Consider the following 21,263-nt stretch of genomic DNA (forward strand, 5'->3'; position numbering starts at 1 on the left):
AAATTTGTCTTCCAGCTTTCTTTAAATAGTTTTGAAAACAATTGAGTAGAAACTGCTAGAGGGGAAAAAAAACTATCCCCTCTGTGCAGCTGATTGCACTGCATCCTGGGAAATTAGGTGCATTACACGTGTTTACCTGCATGCACCTCACAGTCACAGTTCTGGGCAGAAACATGAAGTCCAAGCCCATGCATCTGGGAAAGGCCGTGGACTTTAAGTAAAAACTTTAATTAAGATATTACAACAAGAACTTGCATTTATATTGCGACTTTAATATGGAAAAACATCCCAAGACTCTTATTGAGAAATGCAAAAGACAACTCAGTGGATAAATGTAATGTTATTGTGGAAATATGCTGTTTTTGAATTTTAAGCCCTTATTTTAGATGTTAGAAATTTCAGTTACTGGGGAAAAAACAATTAAACAGAAAGATATTTGAGCAATTAGAGATAAAACAATAATAGTGCCACCCGGTGGCCAGACTGTACAATTAAAGGCAAATGGTTTGCAGAGTCTCCATTATGAATGCAGATGGAGGAATTTATAATTGGCAAAAGTTGATACTACAATGCAACTAAGTGTCACATTATGAAGTATGGTGTTGTAGACAGAAAGTGTAAGCAGATGTAAGATTTGTTAATAAGATTATAGATAAATCATGATGTTGAGTAGTTTCTTTCTATCACAGTACCAGGTTCACTCAAAAAATGACCCAGCTTGTTTTGATACGATAGCTCCAGAATATAGACTGGTGTCTGACCCCAAGTATCTTGTGGGTTTTCTGTATATTTTATAATCATGGGACATTGTAAACGGGGGAGTCAAGATCAGGGTTAGAGAGGGGCCGAACTAGAATGGGGCACGCAGGTGTAATTCTTAATTCAGTCCCCATTTTGAAGTCATACATTGTTCAAGTCATAATTTTTACACACGCACACATATATATATGTATGATATAAATGATGTCTGCACACTTCCTGGGCAGAAAACCCAGTTTCCTCTCGTCACAAATTGTCAATTTTGTGTCAACTTTGCCTATTCTAAATTCCTATGTCCATTTATAATGGAAACTACCCACATTACCCTCCCTCCATTGGTGGCACTATAGCACTTCAGTTTCACACCAGGTCCTCAGCCTGTACTGCAGAGACTCCTACACTCCAACCAACTCTGCTTCTCAAATTACCTTAGTTTTGCTAATAAAAAATCAAAGCATTATATGAGAATAAGGGCAGAAATGATGACTCCAAAATGGGATTGAACTACATCTGGTCAAAGTATCTCCCACCCTCTAAACCCGCTTCACATGAAAACTACAATTGGGCTCAACTCCCTGTGTGCATCACTTCAATAGAGCAGCTATATTTGATTGGATCTCTCATATTTAAATGTAATTTGACCCGTCATTCTTTGAAAGACTATTTCTCAGCTTGTCTTGTTCAAATTGAACAGTCTGTCTAAAGCTATATGATACATATTGGGCAGGTAAAGGCACACTCTGGTCTAAGGGAGCCCTTAAGGGCTCATTGACAGAAATGGTCTAAAACCAGAGGAAAAAATAACTAAAAGACCAAAAAACCTAAATGCGTACTGGAAACAGAATGGGATATCAACATACAATCCAGATCTCTCAAACTAATGTAACTGACCATAATGCTTAGGGTAAAAATTATAAATTATATTTATTAAGAAGATTAACAGAATTAAGATTAAACAGGTTCGGCTAGTTTACAAAACTTAACTTAAAGTGTCTCTTTCAAAACATTTAACATCTTGAATCTCTAAGAGCTCTCAGCACTTTATCTTCCCCAAGTTACATCCAACTGCACTTTCTGAATCCCAATTGCCTAGCCTTTGGCCCTTCATTCCCACAATATCTCTGTAGCTCTCAATCTGCTCAACCACTCCCTCCTGCCCACCTTTGATGCCCTTGTCTCCAGAAAAACTTTACTCTCTTCCCATCCTGGTTGTTCCCCTGATATGGTCCCAATCTTTGCTCCCTCAAGCTCAAAGGCGCAGACTTGTAGCATATCTGACATACAACTGGTTTAGCCATTAATCACCAGATCTGGCTGGGCTACAGCAAGCGCTATCAGGCCACATTGTCCTCTGTCAGAGCCACCCACTACTCCAGGATCATCCTGGAGAGATAATCCCTGGCGTATTTCCTCCAACAACCATCTCTTTAAATCCCTTTCCCCTGCCCCCTCCAAGCTCACCTCGTTGTGCAAGGAGCTTATGAACTTTTTGTCACCAAGATTGAGAACATCCATTCAGCTGCCTGTGCTGCTTCCCTCCCTTTCCCTTGCCCACTGGGTCAAACCTATCCCCCGCCCTAGCCCCGATCCAGTATCTTTCTCTAGTTTCTCTCATAACTCCCCTCATTCTCTCTCCAGGTTCATATTCCAAATGAAAATAAGGAAATGGCAGACTTGTTGAACAATTACTTTGTGTCAGTCTTCACAGTAGAGGAAGAGGATAATATGCCTGACATTCCAGGCAAATTAATCATGAGTCATGTTTAATGAACCCAATTGAATTTTTTGAGGAAGTAACTATGGATGTCTATGGATGTAGTTTATATGGACTTCCAGAAGGCATTCGATAACATTCCACATAAGAGACTTAACTAAAATTAAAGCTCATGGAATTGAAGGCAAATTTTGACCTGGTTAGGTGGTAGAAGACAGAGATTAAGGATAATGGGTATGTACTCGAATTGAAAGGAAGTGACTAGTGGTGTCCCACAAGGATCTGTGCTGGGGCCTCAACTATTCACTATATTTATGAATGACTTAGATAACACATTAGAGAGCCATATATCCAAGTTTGCCGATGACACAAAGATTGGTGGTATAGTAAGTACATTCACTCCCTCCAACAGTGGCGCACCGTGGCTGCAGTGTGTACCACCTACAAGAAGCACTGCAGCAACTCGCCAAGGCTTCTTCGGCAACACCTCCCAAACCCGCGACCTCTACCACCTAGAAGGACAAGGACTGCAGGCGCATGGGAACACCACCACCTCCAAGTTCCCCTCCAAGTCATGCACCATCCTGACTTGGAAATATATTGCCGTTCCTTCATCATCGCTGGGTCAAAATCCTGGAACTATGGGAGTACTTTCACCACAAGGACTGCAGTTGTTTAATGCTCCATCTCACCCTCAGTAAGCTCCCCGCTGGAGTGGAGCTAATCTACAGAACAAACGGGAAACTGTTCAATCTCCGTCGTCTCCAGTCCAGATCCAAGGTCGTCCCATCCTCTGTCGTCGAATTACAGTATGCAGACGATGCTTGGGTCTGCACACACTGAGGCCAAACTCCAAACCATCGTCAACACCTTCACCGAAGCGTACGAGAGCATAGGCCTTACACTAAACATCCGTAAGACAAAGGTACTCTACCAACCTGCCCCCGCCACACAGTACTGCCCCCGATTATCAAAATCCATGACGAGGCCTTGGACAACGTGGACCACTTTCCATACCTCGGGAGCCTACTGTCAACAAGGGCAGACGTCGATGACGAAGTCCAACACCGCCTTCGGTGTGCCAGTGCAGCCTTCGGCCGCCTGAGGAAGATAGTGTTTGAAGACCAGGACCTCAAACCCAGCATCAAGCTCATGGTCTACAGAGCAGTAGTGATACCCGCCCATCTGTGTGCTTCAGAGACATGGACCATGTACAGCAGGCACCTCAAAGCACTGGAGAGGTACCACCAACACTGCCTCCACAAGATCCTGCAAATCCATTGGCAGGATAGGCGCACCGACGTCAGTGTTCTCGCTCAGGCCAACATCCCCAGCATCGAAGCTTTGACCACGCTCGATCAGCTCCGATGGACAGGCCACATCGCCGCATGCCCGATACGATACTCCCAAAACAAGCGCTCTACTCGGAGCTCTGACGCGGCAAGAGAGCCCCAGGTGGGCAGAGGAAACGTCTCAAGTACACCCTCAAAGCCTCCTTAAAAAAATGCAACATCCCCACCAACACCTGGGAATCCCTGGCCCAAGACCGCACAAAGTGGAGGAGAAGCATCCGGGAAGGCGCCGAACAGCTCGAGACTCTTTGCTGGGAGCAAGCGGAAGCCAATCGCAAACAGCACGTCAACCCAAGCACCCCACTCACCTGTCCCTTCAACCACCGTCTGCCCCATCTGTGACAGACTGTAGGTCCTGCATTGGACTCATCAGTCACCCGAGAACTCATTTTTAGTGTGGAAGCAAATTATCCTCGGTTCCGCCTAAGAAGAAGAAGTACTTTCACCACAAGGACTGCAGTAGTTCAAGAAGGCAGCTCACCACCACCTCCTCAAGGGAAATTAAGGATGGGCAATAAATGCTGGCCTTGCCAGCGACGCCCACATCCCAGGAACGAATAGAAAAAAGTGTAGGCCAGAGCGTAAAATTACGAAGAGACATTGACAGATTAAGTGACTGGGCAAAACTGCGGCAGATGGATTTCAATGCAGGCAAGTATGAGGTCATCCATTTTGGACCAAAAAAGGATAGATCCGAGCATTATTTAAATGGTGAAAAGATAGGACCAGTGGAGATCCAAAGAGATTTATGGGTCTATGTACACAGATCGCTAAAATGTAGTAGTCAGGTACAAAATATTATAAAAATGGCTAATGGAATGTTAGCCTTTATAACTAGAGTGCTAGAAATATAATTGGGAGGAAGTTTTACTACAGCTTTTTACTAAAGCCCTGGTTAGACCACATCCGGAGTACTGTGTACAGTTCTGGGCGCCGTGCCTTAGAAAGGATATACTGACTTTGGAAGAAGAGCATTGCAGATTTACCAGAATGTTACCAGGGCTCTGAGGGTTAGATTATGAGGAGAGATTACATAAACTAGGCTTGTATTCCCTGGAATATAGAATGTTAAAGGGTGATTTGATTGAGGATTATAGGATTTTGAAAGAAATTGATAGGGTAGAGAGAAACTTTTTCTGCTGGTGAGGGAGTCTAAGACAAGGGGACATAACCTTAAAATCAGATCCAGATCTTTCACACAAAGGGTGGAAGAAGTGTGGAATTCTCTCCCACAAAAAGCAGCAAGATGCTAACTCAATTAATCATTTTAAATCAAAGATCAATAGATTTTTGCTAGTCAAGGATAAAAAAGGATATGGAGCCAAGACAGGTGGATGGAGTTGGAATACAGATCATCTATGATCTCACTGAATGGCAGAACAGGCTCGAGGGGCTGAATGGCAAACTCATGTTCCTATCATGTCCATGAGACCCACCCCCTGCTTACTTGACCCTACAGCCATGAAGCTGCAGACAACCCAACTGCCCTTCCTGGCCCCAATACTAGCTGACATTGTAAATCGATTCCTCCCGTGTACTGTCCCCCTCCCTTTCATCACCCTTTCCTCAAAAATTCCACCCTCTGTCCTTGTAAACTACTGCCTCATCTCCAACCTCTGTTTCCTTTCCAAAGTTCTCCAACGTGTTGTCGCCTCCCAAATCTGTGCCAATCTTTCCTGAAAATCCATGCTTCAATCTCTCCAATCAGGTTTCTCTCTCTGCCACAGCAGCAACATGGCCCTCCTCAAAATCATAATCTGTGACCCTATTATCGCTCATCTTCACGCTCCCTGCAGCCTGACATGGCCAGCCACATCATTCTACAACACATTTCCTCCGTTATCTAGCTCAGTAGGATTGCCCGCACTTGGTTCTAGTGTTACCTATCCAATTGTAGCCATAGCACTTCCAGCAATGGCTTCTCTTTCTGCCCCTGCACTGTTACTTCAGGAGTCCGCCAAGGATCTACCCTTGGCCTCCTCTTCATCATCACCTACATCTGACCTTTGGTGACATCATCCGCATGGGTTCAGCTTCCACATGTATAATGAAGACACCCAGCTCTACGTCTCCACTACCTCTTTTGATCCCTCCACTGCCTCCATGTTGTCTGACTGCTTTATAATATTCATTTATGAATGAGCCACAATTTCATCCAGTTCAACATTGGGAAGACTGAAGCCGTCATCTACGGTCCCCACGACAAACTCCATATCCTTGCCACTAATTCCATCCCCTTCCTAGCCACTGACTCAGGCTGAACCAGACTGTTTGTAATCTGTGTCGTATTCTACCCCAAACTGAGCTTCCAGCCTCATATCCTCTCACATCATAAAGACCCCCTACTTCCAGCTTCGCAACATCACCGACCTCCTTCTGAAAATGTGATTTCCCTTAGCCACATCAAAATCATAACAGCAAGATAAAGACTGAGTTTGGGAGAGGGGCTATAATGACCAATGGAATTGCTGCAATGGCTTAGGATTGTGCTGATCCTGCAGCAGGAGAAGATCATGCAAATCGGAGAAGGTGAAGTCAAAATATCAAAGCCACTAATCAACTTTTTCCAGCATTTCTGAGTTGCATCATCAGGAATCATTCTTTTCCGAAGTTGGTGTTTATGGCTCCAGTAGATAGGAGAATCATACATTTCCAACTCTGGTTCAGCACCGGCACTTGCATATTGGCTGGGGCTAGTAGAGTGATTTAAAATGGTCTTGATTATGCAGTCAATAGAACAGAAGACTATTTCAAAATGATGCATTCTAATCTGAAGCATTTCCTTCCAGTGAATTCAACACTCATATGGACCCTACTCTTTAGATTGCAACAGAAAAATATGTTAAGATCAGTAAATAACAAACATTTCTTTTAGTTGCTGGCGGATGGACATAATTTGAATTTTGGTGTTGGCATCGACTGAAGTACCTCCATTAACCAATTTGGAAAGTGAAAACAAAAATGTGTTCTAATTCTAGAAATTCAAAACTCAAATGAGGCTTACAAGTTTACAAATCTTGACATTCACAAAATCATTCTCATTCAACCCCCATATATATTTCAGTCAGTTTTCATCCAAATAGCAGGAAACCAACTGGAACACTTAAAGATACAAATGTATGTAAAAAAAGCAATGTAAAATGGATTTAAAAACTTTTAGCATGCTAACAGAATGAAGTATTGCTATTAACAGAGAACACACACACACACACAGTTGTTTTTGGCTGACAGCTTATTTAACTATACATGGAAGTTAAGTGAGTAAGAAAGAATCTTTACACTTCTTTTCTAGTAAATGGATGTGTTCAGTTTTATTTTAGAGAAAAGTTACTCAGTACAGCATAAAGAATTACCACCATAAATCAACACAGTAATTGATTAAATCGTAGATCAAGAAAAATAATGCAACATTCAGCACAATGCATAGATAAATTCCAGTTCAGGGCAACATATAACATGGCTCACAATGCAAACTATCTGTATTATCCTGCATTAAATACCTTCAATGACTTGTGAATATATTGTTTTGAGTTGATCAATAATTTTCCATGGAAATGAACTTACAGAACATCTAACTTGGCTTTCAGACAGTTTTGAATAATTTTTAAATTACTGGTATATTTAAATAGCTGATTGCAAATTAAATACAACTACATGTTTCTTTTTATCAAAAGATAAAATATATGTTTGGATGGTGAAAAGAAAGGGTAATATCAGTCAACTCTCCATGATAAATAGAATAGGGAAGCCAGGCAATTCAGTCACTTAAATGTAAAATGAGTGTCGGTTTAAAATTTCCCACTATGTGCTTACGTCGTTCGTGGTATCTCAATGCTCGCTACTTTTCAATTTGTTGATGTGTTTTGAACATTTACAGTGCTATGCAAAGTGCACAAAAGAACCCCAGCTGACAAGCATTATTCTTTTGATCTCAAACAGCAAAGGATTATTTGATGGTAAGACAATTAGCAATTTAGAACATTCCAGTTAGCTAGGGTCAACTATGCTACCCCTACTGGTTCACATGGCAGACTTAACTCTGCTTGTGCTGACTTACTACTTTCACTAGACAGTCAACTGAATAGACCGAGGGTGAAAAATTAAAGGCTCTACAGAGGCTAAAAAGCAATTTGCATATTTTAAACTGGTTATACTTAGCCCAAGTTCTCACAGAAGGAAATAAAATAACATTAACAATTGTATTGCAATTTACATAAGCTGTATTTTCCCCAAGACAAAATTCGTGTTTATACATATGAAATAGGATTAATATTATCTTTTGTTTAATGTCTCAATGAGATATCACCTTGCATGCCTAAATACACACAAAATGTGTTGCCTGAGTTTTCTTACAATATTATATTATATACACATGAAAGTTAATGGTGGTTTGTCACATGCATAAATCATTTCCAGCATTATTATTGATGACATTTGTAAACCTTTGTAGGCTGAAGGCAACTCAACAAAAAAACACTTCAGTTGTGGAATTCATCCTAGTGTAATTAAAATTAAAGAAAAAGGTACTCTAATAGATTTTTTTTTCCTAATTAATTTTGACCATATCATGGCTTCCAATCTCTTCAATTGAGTTGCAGTAGGTAAAAGGTAACCATTGCCAGAATAATTCCAGAGACAGGGATTATTAGGTATTTCTTGTATTTCTGCCAAGCTGTTTCTTTGGTCTCCACTGTGTCCCGTCTCTTGTTTTTCTTACGGCGACCTTTCTGTCTTTTTTCAAAGGCTTCTAACTCTACCTGGATAAAATGCCAGACAAATCAAGTTTAGTTCATGAACATCTTTGGGTGTAAGGGGAACATGTAAGAGTAAAAAAAACAAAGTGAAGTAAGCTCTGCCAATTGTTATGGGGTAAAGGCACCATACCTTGGACCTACATAAACCAGAAAATCCCAGGTTCATCTCAGGTTTTGCCAAGTAAGCTGAGCTCAGCAAGGGCAGCATTTGGAATATAAATGGTATCAGTACCCTTAGACTTCAAAGACAGGGGAAAAGAAAAGTCAGCCCTGGGTTTCAGCTCCTGATAGTTGTCCAATGACCCTTACTGGAAAGTGTGCATGTGAGCTTGCAGACAATGGGCGAGAACAGGGTCGGGCTTAGCTGTTATGCCTTCAAGAGTGAAACAGTTCGCTGACACTCTATCTAAGCTCTCACATGAAGAATGGCCACTTGGGCAAGGTACTGTCAGGTTTTGTGGAACTGTGATCACGCAAGAGTTATTGCCTTTAGGAAAGGAGTGGTAAAAAGGGAATAACGTGGGGGGAAAAAACACAAAGCCCAATGCTCCCTCTCTTTTGAATCACTAGTTTTCAAAATGTAAAAACTAATCTGGTTCTTTTACTTTGCCACAGAAGAAACATAACAGAACACGTAACGGAGATCACAAAACAAGATTCTAGTGACATAAAAATCATCCAACGGTGACTTTATCCTACTAATTCCACCTGGATAAAATGTCAGGCAAATCAAGTTTAGTTCATGAACATCTTTGGGTGTAAGGGGAACATGTAAGAGTAAAAAAAAGTGAAGTAGCTCTGCAAATTGTTATGGGGTAAAGGTATTTTTTAAGTAATGGGAGCAGAAAAAGGAAGAGTTTTCAATTTCTTATTTTAATCGCTGATCTTTCAGAGAAACTGTAAATGTCACTGTGACATTACTGTGACTGGTTTACAAGACAACTGTTCAGGAACTCAAATACAGGGTCACAGATGGAAGTACAGCTGATGCTCGGACATCATACTTAGTACAGTCTCTTCACTGGAAATGTGAACTAAAGACAGGAATGTGGTAGCATGATACTTTTGCCAAACAACTAAAAATTGTTCATCAGCAGAATGTGAAGAACATCTGAATTTTCACACCCTGCAAGAGCCAGTTGTGGGAATTACACTCCCTTTTTTGGTTGTTTTTCTTAATTTATGGTAGCCTTCACATTAATTGCTTTACACAAATTAGTGCTATTTTTGCTAAACAGTGTTACAGACCTTTCTTACATGGCTGAGTGAGATAGCTCTCCCACAGGAAAGCAATGGTCAGTGTAATCCTGATGCAAAGAGAACAGAATTTTCCTTGTTCAACAAAGGAAGTCCTTTTACATGATAAATCTTATGAACATACGAAAATGATGGACAAGAAAAAAAAAATCAGCTGGTCCATTGAACCTGTCCCATATGATCATGGTGCAACTCAGCATTGTGATCCCCAATATCCCACACCCATCAGCAGCATTGTAATATCCTTAGAGAGGCAAAAAGAGAGAAAAACCCCTAGGTTAATTCAGGGGAATAAAATCTGGGAAATTTCTCTCCAACCCTTGAAGGCGATGAAGATCACTGTGACCATAACGCACATTGCCCAATACTCCACCTACCTTTTGTATGATACACCTCCAGCTCCGCTTTGTACACCAGCAGTGAATCTTCATTCAATGCAAGAGCTGGCAACATGTTCCAAAGTTCGATGACCCACTGTTAAAAGAAAAACCACCTGACACATCTAACCTAGTCCTATAGTTAGATATGCATGCCCCCTGATTTTCCTTAACCTATTTAACTCAAATAGTGTATCCACATGGGCAGAGTCTAGTGTTAAATCTCCCCGAAGTCTATGCTTTTCTAGAGTAAAAAGGCCATCTCTCAGCCTATCGTGGTAACTAAGAGCCTTCAAGATATGCATCAACCTAGTGGCTTCTCTGAACTTTTTCTAGGGCCTCTATATCACCTACCATGTGAGCTGGCCAAACTGGACACAGTATTTTAGATGAGGCCTAACCAACATCTTTTAAAAGGACAGTATAGTGCTTTTTGTTTTATATTAGATTATCCTAGCAATACTTCCCAATATTCTATTTGCTTTTGCTATAGCCTCACGGCACTGGCCGTGAACTTTGAGATTCATGAACTATGACACCTAGGTCTTTTTCCTACGTAACAGTATTTAGTTGGTAACCCTGGATCATACACACATGCAATCAGGTCTATCCATGTGCATAGCACTATATTCATCTATGTTAAGTGACATCTGCCAGATATAGGCCCATTCCCTCATTGCATCTAGATCTGATTGTAGTCATTTTATCTCATCTAAGGTCCTAGCACTCACAAAATCTTAATATCATCCGCAAATTCTGAGCTAGTTCCCCAAACACCTTCATCCAGATCATTACTAAAGATTGTGAAAAGCAACAGTCTTAACAACAATCCCTGTGGTACTTCACTAGTAACTGGGCTCCACATGGAACCACCATCATTAATAACAACCTTCTCCCTACCAGAACGTAACCAATTCTTTATCCAAACCAAGATCTGCCCGTCAATTCCACAGGGCTCTATCTCATTAAGTAGCCTACTGTGTTACACTTTTGAAAATCCAATTATACGACGTCAACTTCATCCAGCAACCTAGTAACTTCCTCAAAAAATTCAACTATGTTGGTAAGACAAACCTTCTTTTCAGAAGCCATGTTGAGTGCCTCTGATAACTCCTGTGTCCAGGCAATCAAAGTATCTCTAAATGATCCCTTTTTGTAACATGCCTATAACCGAGTTCAAGCTAATGGGCTTATAATTTCCCAGTTCTGACTTGTTGTCCTTTTTGAATATTGGCATCTTAATATATGAACTATTAAAGTATAAAAATATACAAATACCAAAAAAAGCCCAGGGATGGCCATAAGCACAATCCTGTCATACTAGCAGGAGGAAATGACCACCAACTAGATTTGCCCAACAGGACTAAAAGCAAATATAATGCATACAGTAACTACCTCATAATAATACGATATAAAAGAGTAGAACCATTTTGACAAAGTAAAGTATATGCACAGTGTAGCATGATAATTAGATAAAAAGGAACCCAGTTCTAATAATGAGAATGTGCAACTCGGTAAAAATAGGTAAGTACTGAACATTCTTTGAACAGCACAAAAATCACCCCGCACCCATCTGACTGATAGCAGGACTCTTGCCTCCCTCAAACTCAATACAACTCTGTCAAGTAGCATCAGATGAAACAAGCAAGAAAGTCAATTCACTACCCAACCATCAAAAAGAACAGTACTACAAGACAAGCCCGTAAAAAAAGGAAACGAAAATTAACTTCTCACTGCAGTGAACCATTAGAACAGTCCAAGAAATGTGTTTTTTAAAAACACATCCTCTTCGTTAGTTTGAAGGATTCTTTCTCAAAGCTAAGAAACTTTAGGAACATTGATCCATGTCTTATTATTTTAGAGTTTAGGTATTCTCAGCCACTTTCTAGGCTACTTACCTGTTGTTTTAGTCTTTCTTTTTCAAGGGCTGCTTTCTCTTCAGCTTCTTTCATCTGAAGAAACAGTTAAAAAAATAACTCTCTGGCCAGAGATAAATTAAACTCAGATATTCATATAACTTTTGTATTATTAAAGGATGTAGTATTTTTAAGAAGGTAGTCCATATCTGCATTTAAATCTGATTTTAAAACCCATCACATAAATTTGTTGTTAAATTAGTTTCTACACTATTACTACAGTAATTGAATATATTTTCTAAAAAGCAAAATGAGTAATTATTTCTATTATTTAACTATCGCTTGTAATTTTGTCCTTGAAACCTGCAGTGGCCACTCCTACAAGCTCATCTGTATTCTGGACCAGAAGTGATCCTACTTATTGGGTATATCCTTTGTGAAATAGACTGCAGTCAGTACTAGTTCAAAATTACTCTCTGCAAAATTACTGTATTTTCATTTTAATGAACCACTAGTCAATATTAAAATTTACACCATTTTTACATTTTCATTGCCAAAATGGCTTTTTTTTCCAGATGTGGCCTTCATAAGGCATGCAATTACTCGTCTAATTTGAACAAGCTGAAAGAGGAAATCCAAGTTGTTGCTACTATTCATAATACTTATTTCTGAGGCTCTCATATTAAAAGGAGTAAAATAAAATTGGAGGAGATCAATGAAAAATCCAAGCCACCTGGCCAACTTTAATCAACATATGCTTTACAATGGAAGTTGACTTTTTGTAAGGTTCCATATGTAACCCAATACAGTTCTTGGGCCTCTCCAAGTTAAAATGCTGTCTTGATTCTGAATCAGTAGCTTAGTAATAGCAAAAAGATTACAAATTCCACACCCAAGTTTAGACTAATATTACAGTTGTTCAATTTGAGAGTAATTAGCTTATGATTTTCCATTTCCTATCAAAAGCTATGTTCTCACTGTTTTTCCAATCACCTAGTTGTCAATTTCAGGGAAGTTTTAAATCAGAAACAAACTAATGTGTCTATGTACTGCTGGCAATTCAGTTGGGGATTCACCATCACCAGAACATTAAAATTTCAGCAACAAAGTTATAAATATAAAAATAGAATTTATTACAATAACAAATTTAATGAATTTGGATTTCTGATTTTACAGTTATGGTTATTTGTACTTGCAGCATTTAGGCTTTTTCTAGTATGCAAAAGTTAATTAAAAAAAATCAAGTGTAATGATTGATCTAATGAATGTATTTATGAAGTTTTTTTCTACTGAGTGTTCATTGGTATCTCTAAACACATCCTCCCAGAAAGGCACTATAAAATCTGGGGTACGTGTCACAAATTCAGGCACTGCAAGTGTGACAAGACATTTATTAAAAAAAAGTATGACTTACTATATTCAGTGGTAAAAGTGAAATACAAAACAAGATCAAGACAACACTGAAAATGTAGATCAAGAAGATGTGACTTTTACAATGCACCATTACTTAGTCATTTTAAGATTAAATATAAACTATTAAGTTTCCCAAAATTTAGATAAGATTTGATCACCAAGACTGTTGCTCAACTTTTTAAACAATTATTTTTTTTTTAATCAACTTGAGACTGTAGCAGATAACAAGTATTTAGAATCATAGAATTTTAAAACACAGAAGGACCTGTGCCAGCTTTCTGAAATTATTCTAAATACATTCGTCCCATTCCTCTGCCCTTTCCCCATACCCTTTTAATGTTTTTCTTTTTCAAATATTTATTCGCTTCTTTCTAAAAGCTATATGGATTCTGCTTCTGCTATCGTTTCTGGTAGAGCATACAGCCGAGTAAACAAATTACAAGCAAGTTGATAAGTCTTATATACACACACACACAAGCTATGGAAGCTTAATTTGTTGAATGCAATGTACTCATTGCAACAGTTGTACAGGAGATTTCATTTGTTCGCAAAGTCTATTTTGGAACATGTTCCTTTTACCCACTCTTAAGCAAAGCTGAGAGAGTATAATGTAACAAGGCAAGAGACATTACCTCAGATGCTTTTTGCTTCATTTCCTGACAGACTTCATCACATTCCACCAGGAACTGCTCCTCAGTCACCACTGAACATAGTATTTCCTTACAGAACACACAAAATGTCTTTAGTATTAATTCTTCAAAGAATTTTGTGTTAATTTAAAACCACAAATTCTATATATGCAGGAAGGGCATAGTTGATATTTTGAGATTAGATAAACTTTTGTTTAAAATAACACCCATTTAATAGGCACACTCTATAACAACCAGTTCTAGCGTTCGTTAAATAACAGTTGAATAAAGAGAGATTTTTCATGCCACAAAGATGTTCCATTGAAGATTACGCCTAGAAATGTGTGATCATGATTCTGGAGTTTCAAATAAGTAGAAAACAGCTGATCCTATTGAACCAAAGTACTGTATTTTCCTCTGCATCCTTTCAATGACTGCTGGCTTGTGTAACACACTGCAATGCATCTCCTTGACAGAAGAGATAGTTCATGTTCCATCTGCTGCTTTGTATACCAACACTCCCCCAAATTACCTGCCTGTACTACCCTATTAAAAATTGACAAGACATGAAAATAAAAATCACCTAGTCCTGTAGAGTACCAGATGATTTTTGAAATGTACACACATGAACTGGTGCATGGAGACACATAAGTTTCCGTTAATTGAATTTGAATAGTTTTTCCTTGTACATTTGGTACGCACATAGACAATCATTTGAAGATAAAATAATTTGGCTTGTTTTACTATTTCTTTACCAAGGGAAGCTGGAATATAATTGTTTATTTTAAAATTTTATTTAAAAATGAGTAACTTTAAATTTAGTGCGCATCAGTTCACTGGATTTCATGGCTTAGAAAGTAATAATTTTGCACTGTGCATAATTATATTACATTCTGCTTTTTAAATTCCTAAAATTAAAACTGTATTTTACTGTGAGGGATTTAGAGCTATTTTGGGAGCCCATGTTTCTTTGTATTAAATACAAGTCTGAACAAGATCTCTCAGGATTCAAACCACTGCGGTTGAATTGACCCTGGCCTTTGATGCACACTACCAATCTCTAAATAGATACTGGGGTCTTTCTGACCTTTCTTGTCCAAGTTTCTTCTCTACATTTGACAGATGAGTTTTTTTTTTAAGAACTGCATGACTTTACAATTTTCCTTTGGTTCAAAGTACTGTACTGGCAGAAATTTCAAGCAACTAGTCTCCAATTACTCAGACATACCGAGGTAAAGTTGTTTTTGTATCAGTTTACTGTAGAACTGTCAATTATCCATATAGATGGATAATGATCCTATCCACTTAGATGACTGATGGTTCTAAAATAAAACACACAGCAAACCGTATATCACTGTATCTCAGTAATTCAAGTAATACAAGGAACATTTTCATGGTTATTTTGTGAAATAATGAAAATGGTTGGGCTGCAACTTAAAGGACTTATGTCTAGGCAAATTACACACTATTGCTATAAAAATCTCAATGTGTTATAATTAAGAGATACCTTTTTAATCCGCTTACAGAGGCACTTCATCTTCACTTTCTGGCTGCAGTTCTGTGGACAGTTACCAGGGTGGCAGGTTGCTTTGCATCGATGTCCACATGACAACTTGTTAAAATGAAGCGGATGAAAAGAAAACACATTGTACAAATTGGAAGAAGTGAAAAGGAGACTTAATCCTGCTTAAAATGGTTCAGTAGTAAGTTTACCTGCAAATAAATTTGCTGGTGCTCTCAACTGAGTGCAGCCTTGTTCAGAAAATATATAACTTCCAACATCCCATTTCCTTTCTTGCCATATGGGTACTAACATTTTGCCTTCCTTCCTTCCTTTTTGACAGTATACTTTTAACACTTAAAAAAAAATACAAATGATGCTCTTCCAATAGTTATTTGAGTTCATTCAATGAGTAGCTGAGCCATATAGACCAGGGAGGTCCTGAGCCATATAGACAGGGCAGGTCCTGAGCCATATAGACCAGGGAGGTCCTGAGCCATATAGACCGGGCAGGTCCTGAGCCATATAGACCAGGCAGGTCCTGAGCCATATAGACCAGGGAGGTCCTGAGCCATATAGACAGGGCAGGTCCTGAGCCATATAGACCAGGGAGGTCCTGAGCCATATAGACCAGGTAGGTCCTGAGCCATATAGACAGGGCAGGTCCTGAGCCATATAGACAGGGCAGGTCCTGAGCCATATAGACAGGGCAGGTCCTGAGCCATATAGACCAGGGAGATCCTGAGCCATATAGACCAGGGCAGGTCCTGAGCCATATAGACAGGGCAGGTCCTGAGCCATATAGACCAGGGCAGGTCCTGAGCCATATAGACCAGGGAGGTCCGGAGCCATATAGACAGGGCAGGTCCGGAGCCATATAGACAGGGCAGGTCCTGAGCCATATAGACAGGGCAGGTCCTGAGCCATATAGACAGGGCAGGTCCTGAGCCATATAGACCAGGGAGATCCTGAGCCATATAGACCAGGGCAGGTCCTGAGCCATATAGACCAGGGCAGGTCCTGAGCCATATAGACAGGGCAGGTCCTGAGCCATATAGACAGGGCAGGTCCTGAGCCATATAGACCAGGGAGGTCCTGAGCCATATAGACCAGGTAGGTCCTGAGCCATATAGACAGGGCAGGTCCGGAGCCATATAGACAGGGCAGGTCCTGAGCCATATAGACAGGGCAGGTCCTGAGCCATATAGACCAGGGAGATCCTGAGCCATATAGACCAGGGCAGGTCCTGAGCCATATAGACAGGGCAGGTCCTGAGCCATATAGACCAGGGCAGGTCCTGAGCCATATAGACCAGGGAGGTCCGGAGCCATATAGACAGGGCAGGTCCGGAGCCATATAGACAGGGCAGGTCCTGAGCCATATAGACAGGGCAGGTCCTGAGCCATATAGACAGGGCAGGTCCTGAGCCATATAGACCAGGGAGATCCTGAGCCATATAGACCAGGGCAGGTCCTGAGCCATATAGACCAGGGCAGGTCCTGAGCCATATAGACAGGGCAGGTCCTGAGCCATATAGACAGGGCAGGTCCTGAGCCATATAGACCAGGGAGGTCCGGAGCCATATAGACAGGGCAGGTCCTGAGCCATATAGACAGGGCAGGTCCTGAGCCATATAGGCAGGGCAGGTCCTGAGCCATATAGACCAGGGAGGTCCTGAGCCATATAGACAGGGCAGGTCCTGAGCCATATAGACCAGGGAGGTCCTGAGCCATATAGACAGGGCAGGTCCTGAGCCATATAGACCAGGGAGGTCCTGAGCCATATAGACCAGGGAGGTCCTGAGCCATATAGACAGGGCAGGTCCTGAGCCATATAGACCAGGGCAGGTCCTGAGCCATATAGACCAGGCAGGTCCTGAGCCATATAGACCAGGCAGGTCCTGAGCCATATAGACCAGGCAGGTCCTGAGCCATATAGACAGGGAGGTCCTGAGCCATATAGACCAGGGAGGTCCTGAGCCAAATAGACCAGGGAGGTCCTGAGCCATATAGACCAGGGAGGTCCTGAGCCATATAGACCAGGGAGGTCCTGAGCCATATAGACCAGGGAGGTCCTGAGCCATATAGACCAGGGAGGTCCTGAGCCATATAGACCAGGGAGGTCCTGAGCCATATAGACCAGGGAGATCCTGAGCCATATAGACCAGGGAGGTCCTGAGCCATATGGACAGAGCAGGTCCTGAGCCATATAAACCAGGCAGGTCCCATGTGTTGAATTAGAAGATTTCAGCAGGCATTGTCATAGGGTGTTATAATGGACCTCAGCAGCTCTACATTACAGAGGGGGAGGGGGAGGGGGAAGGTTAACTCATGTTCCTGCTCTTAACAGTATCCATTACCCCTTGCTGGAAATGCACTATGTGAATGCTGGGTGAGGAATTAAATGGGCTCAGCTGCAATGCCTCTCATGAATGAAAAGCCTGGTGAAACAGAGTTCAGGCGTATTCATGGGCAAAAGCCACTTAGGGGAGGCACTGAAGGGCAACCAAAATATGTGGAGCTGTAACCCAGCAAGCTTTCAATGGGTTCTAGAGTGAAGAACAGGAGGGGGAGGGGGGGGGGGGGGCGCAAGGAAGAGAAACTAGAAAGAAAAAAAATTTGACAATTTATCAATGATGTTCTTTTCTCCCAGTGTTGACTTGCTGCAGTACAGTTCCACAGGCACTAGTCACCCTCCAGTAATTTATTCAAATGGTATTTTTTCACACGTGAAGTTGGTTTACAAGTGTTGGCAAACTATTCAACCATTGAGGGCATCGTGGCCGAGCCAGATCCTGTCCTCACTCAAGTTTCACACACATAGTCCAGTGGCAGGCACCAGACATCAGTTAGAAGCAAGAACCCCGGATGATTTTCCCCAGGTCAATCTAATTGCTGCCCGGCTTAATGCAGGCCAGTGATCATATCTGGAACATTCTGGTTTGTATGACTTTAACACCATACCAATCAGTGTATTTATCCACGAAGACATTATTGGATTATTGGATGCTTTTTGGTGGTCTCTAAAGTGTTACTTGCAGACAATGTGGCGTCAGTAAGGTTTTCAAACCTCGGGCTTTGAGGCAGGAAATCCTGGCTAATGGTGATTGAGCAGAGGTGCAACTTAACATATACCACTGTTAGCACCATAAAAGAATGTTACCCAACTGGTTCACTAATGTCCTTTAGGGAAGGAAACCTACATTCCTTACCCAGTCTGGCCTTTACATGACTCCAGTCTCACACCAACGTGGTTCACTCTTAACTGCCTCCGAAGTGGCCCAGCAAGCCACTCAGTTATATTAAACCACTATTCAGCGGTTCAAGAATGCCCACCATCACTTCCTCAGGACCAGCAATGCCAACATCTCAAGAATGAATTTAAAAAAAAGGCAGCTCTACAAATAGCCCATCACAAATTACACTGATCTCATTTACATTTTTACCCAACTTAAAATCTTGCTATTAAGTACTGTAGTTAATAACATGCAATTAAGAATTAGTGGACTTCTTATTAACATGTATAAAATTAGTTATTTCAAAATAAACAAAGATTATGTGTAATGAACAAATCATATATGGATGCAACCTATGTGCTTAAACAAACGGGAGGGCGGGACTCAGTGCAGCAGTGGTTGAAACCACTCCTGCTTTTCCTGACCCCACAGAAATAAACAAAAATTTAACTTCTGGGCTCCTCTTCGGCTAAAGTGCCAGCTGAAACTCTGTGCGGCCAGTGAGTTCTAAAATGGCAATCGGGGTCCTACGTATGTCATAAGAGCCCGATTGGCATATTAATAGGACCTACTAGGGGTCCTTGGGAATACAGCGTCGGCCACACCGTCGCCGGGAACAAGGCATCATACCCCGCCATTTTCAAGGCGCTGACACCCATTTCGGCCTATTTCTTATCCCGCATCTCAGTTTCTGTGTGACTGCTGAACTGAGGGGGATTAGGAGGTGGTCATTGTTTATACTGTACTTTTAGGACCTATATCATGCCATGGTTTTCCTCATGCAACCCCTAACTTGCAGTATAATGATACGAGCCTTGGATCAATCTCTGCATTGTGGACTTGCATGGCTTTCTTTGCACTGCCTGCAGTCTGATTTTTTTAATATAGCCCCCTATACTGCCATTCAATTTGCTTTATTGACTGTAAAGAGCAGAGCTTTTCATTTGTGCTTTCATCCATGGAGCACCATCATTTCCCCAGTTCCCCACAAAATGTACGTCCAGCTGGTGCAACTAGTCACTCCTCATTCACACCACTACACAAATAGTGCCAGTCCTGTACTGCACAACCAATATAACTAGATCACAAAAGTGCCCAGAAAGTGGTAAGTAACAAAATGAAGAGGATACTGAGATGGGAACAAGACAATGAAGGATTGAGAATAGAGTAATGAAAGAAGCTAAAAATAAATTACAGGATTTATTTCCATTGTTAATAGATTCTTGTCAAAAGAGGGCTTCAGTTTTAAAGGGGTAAAGCTCTACTGTACTCCTAAGTGAATTGTAGGTTAAGAATGTGACAAGTGTATATGTGCATATATACATAGTTTCAATATATAAATCATGAGTCACTTACTGTCCATTGTAGTGGTAATAATTTCTTGTTTTTATAAACAAGACTGTCATTGTATATAATTATAATTAAATGTTTGGTTAGGTGAGAATTGTTTTTTGCTCACCTTCATTCCCAGACCTGAACTGTTCAACATTCAAAACCAAAATGAGAGCATCCTGGTGGGTTGACCACAATATGAAGTATAAATACTGGAAAACTGTATGATGACTGCTGTTCTAACACAAGTGTGAGCGAGCCATTATTTGAGATTAACATACACAGGGCCATCACGTAATGCACCATTTAGTAGCGGGAGTCTTTTTATTTTTGTTACGAGTACTATTGAGCTATTCAACATGATTTTGGAGCAAATACCTGCTTATGCTTAGGAAAAGATTTTGTAAAGATTCATTACTGTGAAATAAAGGCTTCAAACATTGTAAATCCTTTTTTTATATTTGTTTACATGATGTAGGCAATGACTAGGCAACATGCCTAGTTGCCCGGAGAAAGTGGTGGTGAGCTTTCTCCTTGAACTCTTCTCCTTTAAGACGCTCCTTAAAACCTACCTCTTTGACCAAGCTTTTGGTCACCTGCCCTAACTTATCCTTATGTGGATCGGTGTCAAATTTTTAGTCCTAAAATACTCTTGTGCAGCGCCTTGGGACGTATTACTATGTTAAAGGCGCTATATAAATACACGTTGTTATTGGTGAACCACTGCAGTCCTTGAGCTGATGGTGCCTCACACAATGCTGTTAGGGAGAGAATTCCAGGATATTGACCTATGAACAAACAGCAAATGCATGTCTAGATCTGGATGGTGCATCACTTGGAAATGGTGGTGTTCCCAAGTCATTGCTGCTCTTGTCTTTCTCAGTGGTGAAGGCCCCAGGGGAGAGCGCTACTGTTGAAATAACCTTAGTAAGTTGCTGCAGTGCATCCTGTACATCATACATATTTCAGTCACAGTGTGGTGGTGGAAGGGGTGGATAACGAGTCCAGTGGCAATGGTACCGATCAAGCAAACTGCTCTGTCCTGGATACAGTCACAGTTCTTCAGTGTTGTTGCAGTTGCATC

The 21,263-nt window shown here is 40.9% G+C and overlaps 1 protein-coding gene across 1 annotated transcript in view; it reads right to left on the reverse strand.

Moving 5' to 3' along the window:
• Positions 1-7,106: 7,106 nt before the first annotated feature.
• The window catches only part of nfxl1 (nuclear transcription factor, X-box binding-like 1), a 217,386-nt gene continuing 203,229 nt past the window's right edge, over positions 7,107-21,263 (reverse strand). The window contains exons 19-22 of the mRNA XM_085969766.1: positions 15,619-15,723; positions 14,115-14,201; positions 12,112-12,165; positions 7,107-8,582 (exon numbers count right to left, since the gene is read on the reverse strand). Of these exons, the coding sequence (XP_085825892.1) occupies positions 8,409-8,582; positions 12,112-12,165; positions 14,115-14,201; positions 15,619-15,723 (420 nt within the window). The 3' untranslated portion in view covers positions 7,107-8,408. The remainder of the gene's footprint in view (positions 8,583-12,111; positions 12,166-14,114; positions 14,202-15,618; positions 15,724-21,263) is intronic.

The sequence above is a fragment of the Somniosus microcephalus genome, chromosome 2 (assembly GCF_052327205.1).
Source record: "Somniosus microcephalus isolate GS21.2 chromosome 2, FLI_Smic_1.0, whole genome shotgun sequence".
NCBI lineage: Eukaryota > Metazoa > Chordata > Chondrichthyes > Squaliformes > Somniosidae > Somniosus > Somniosus microcephalus.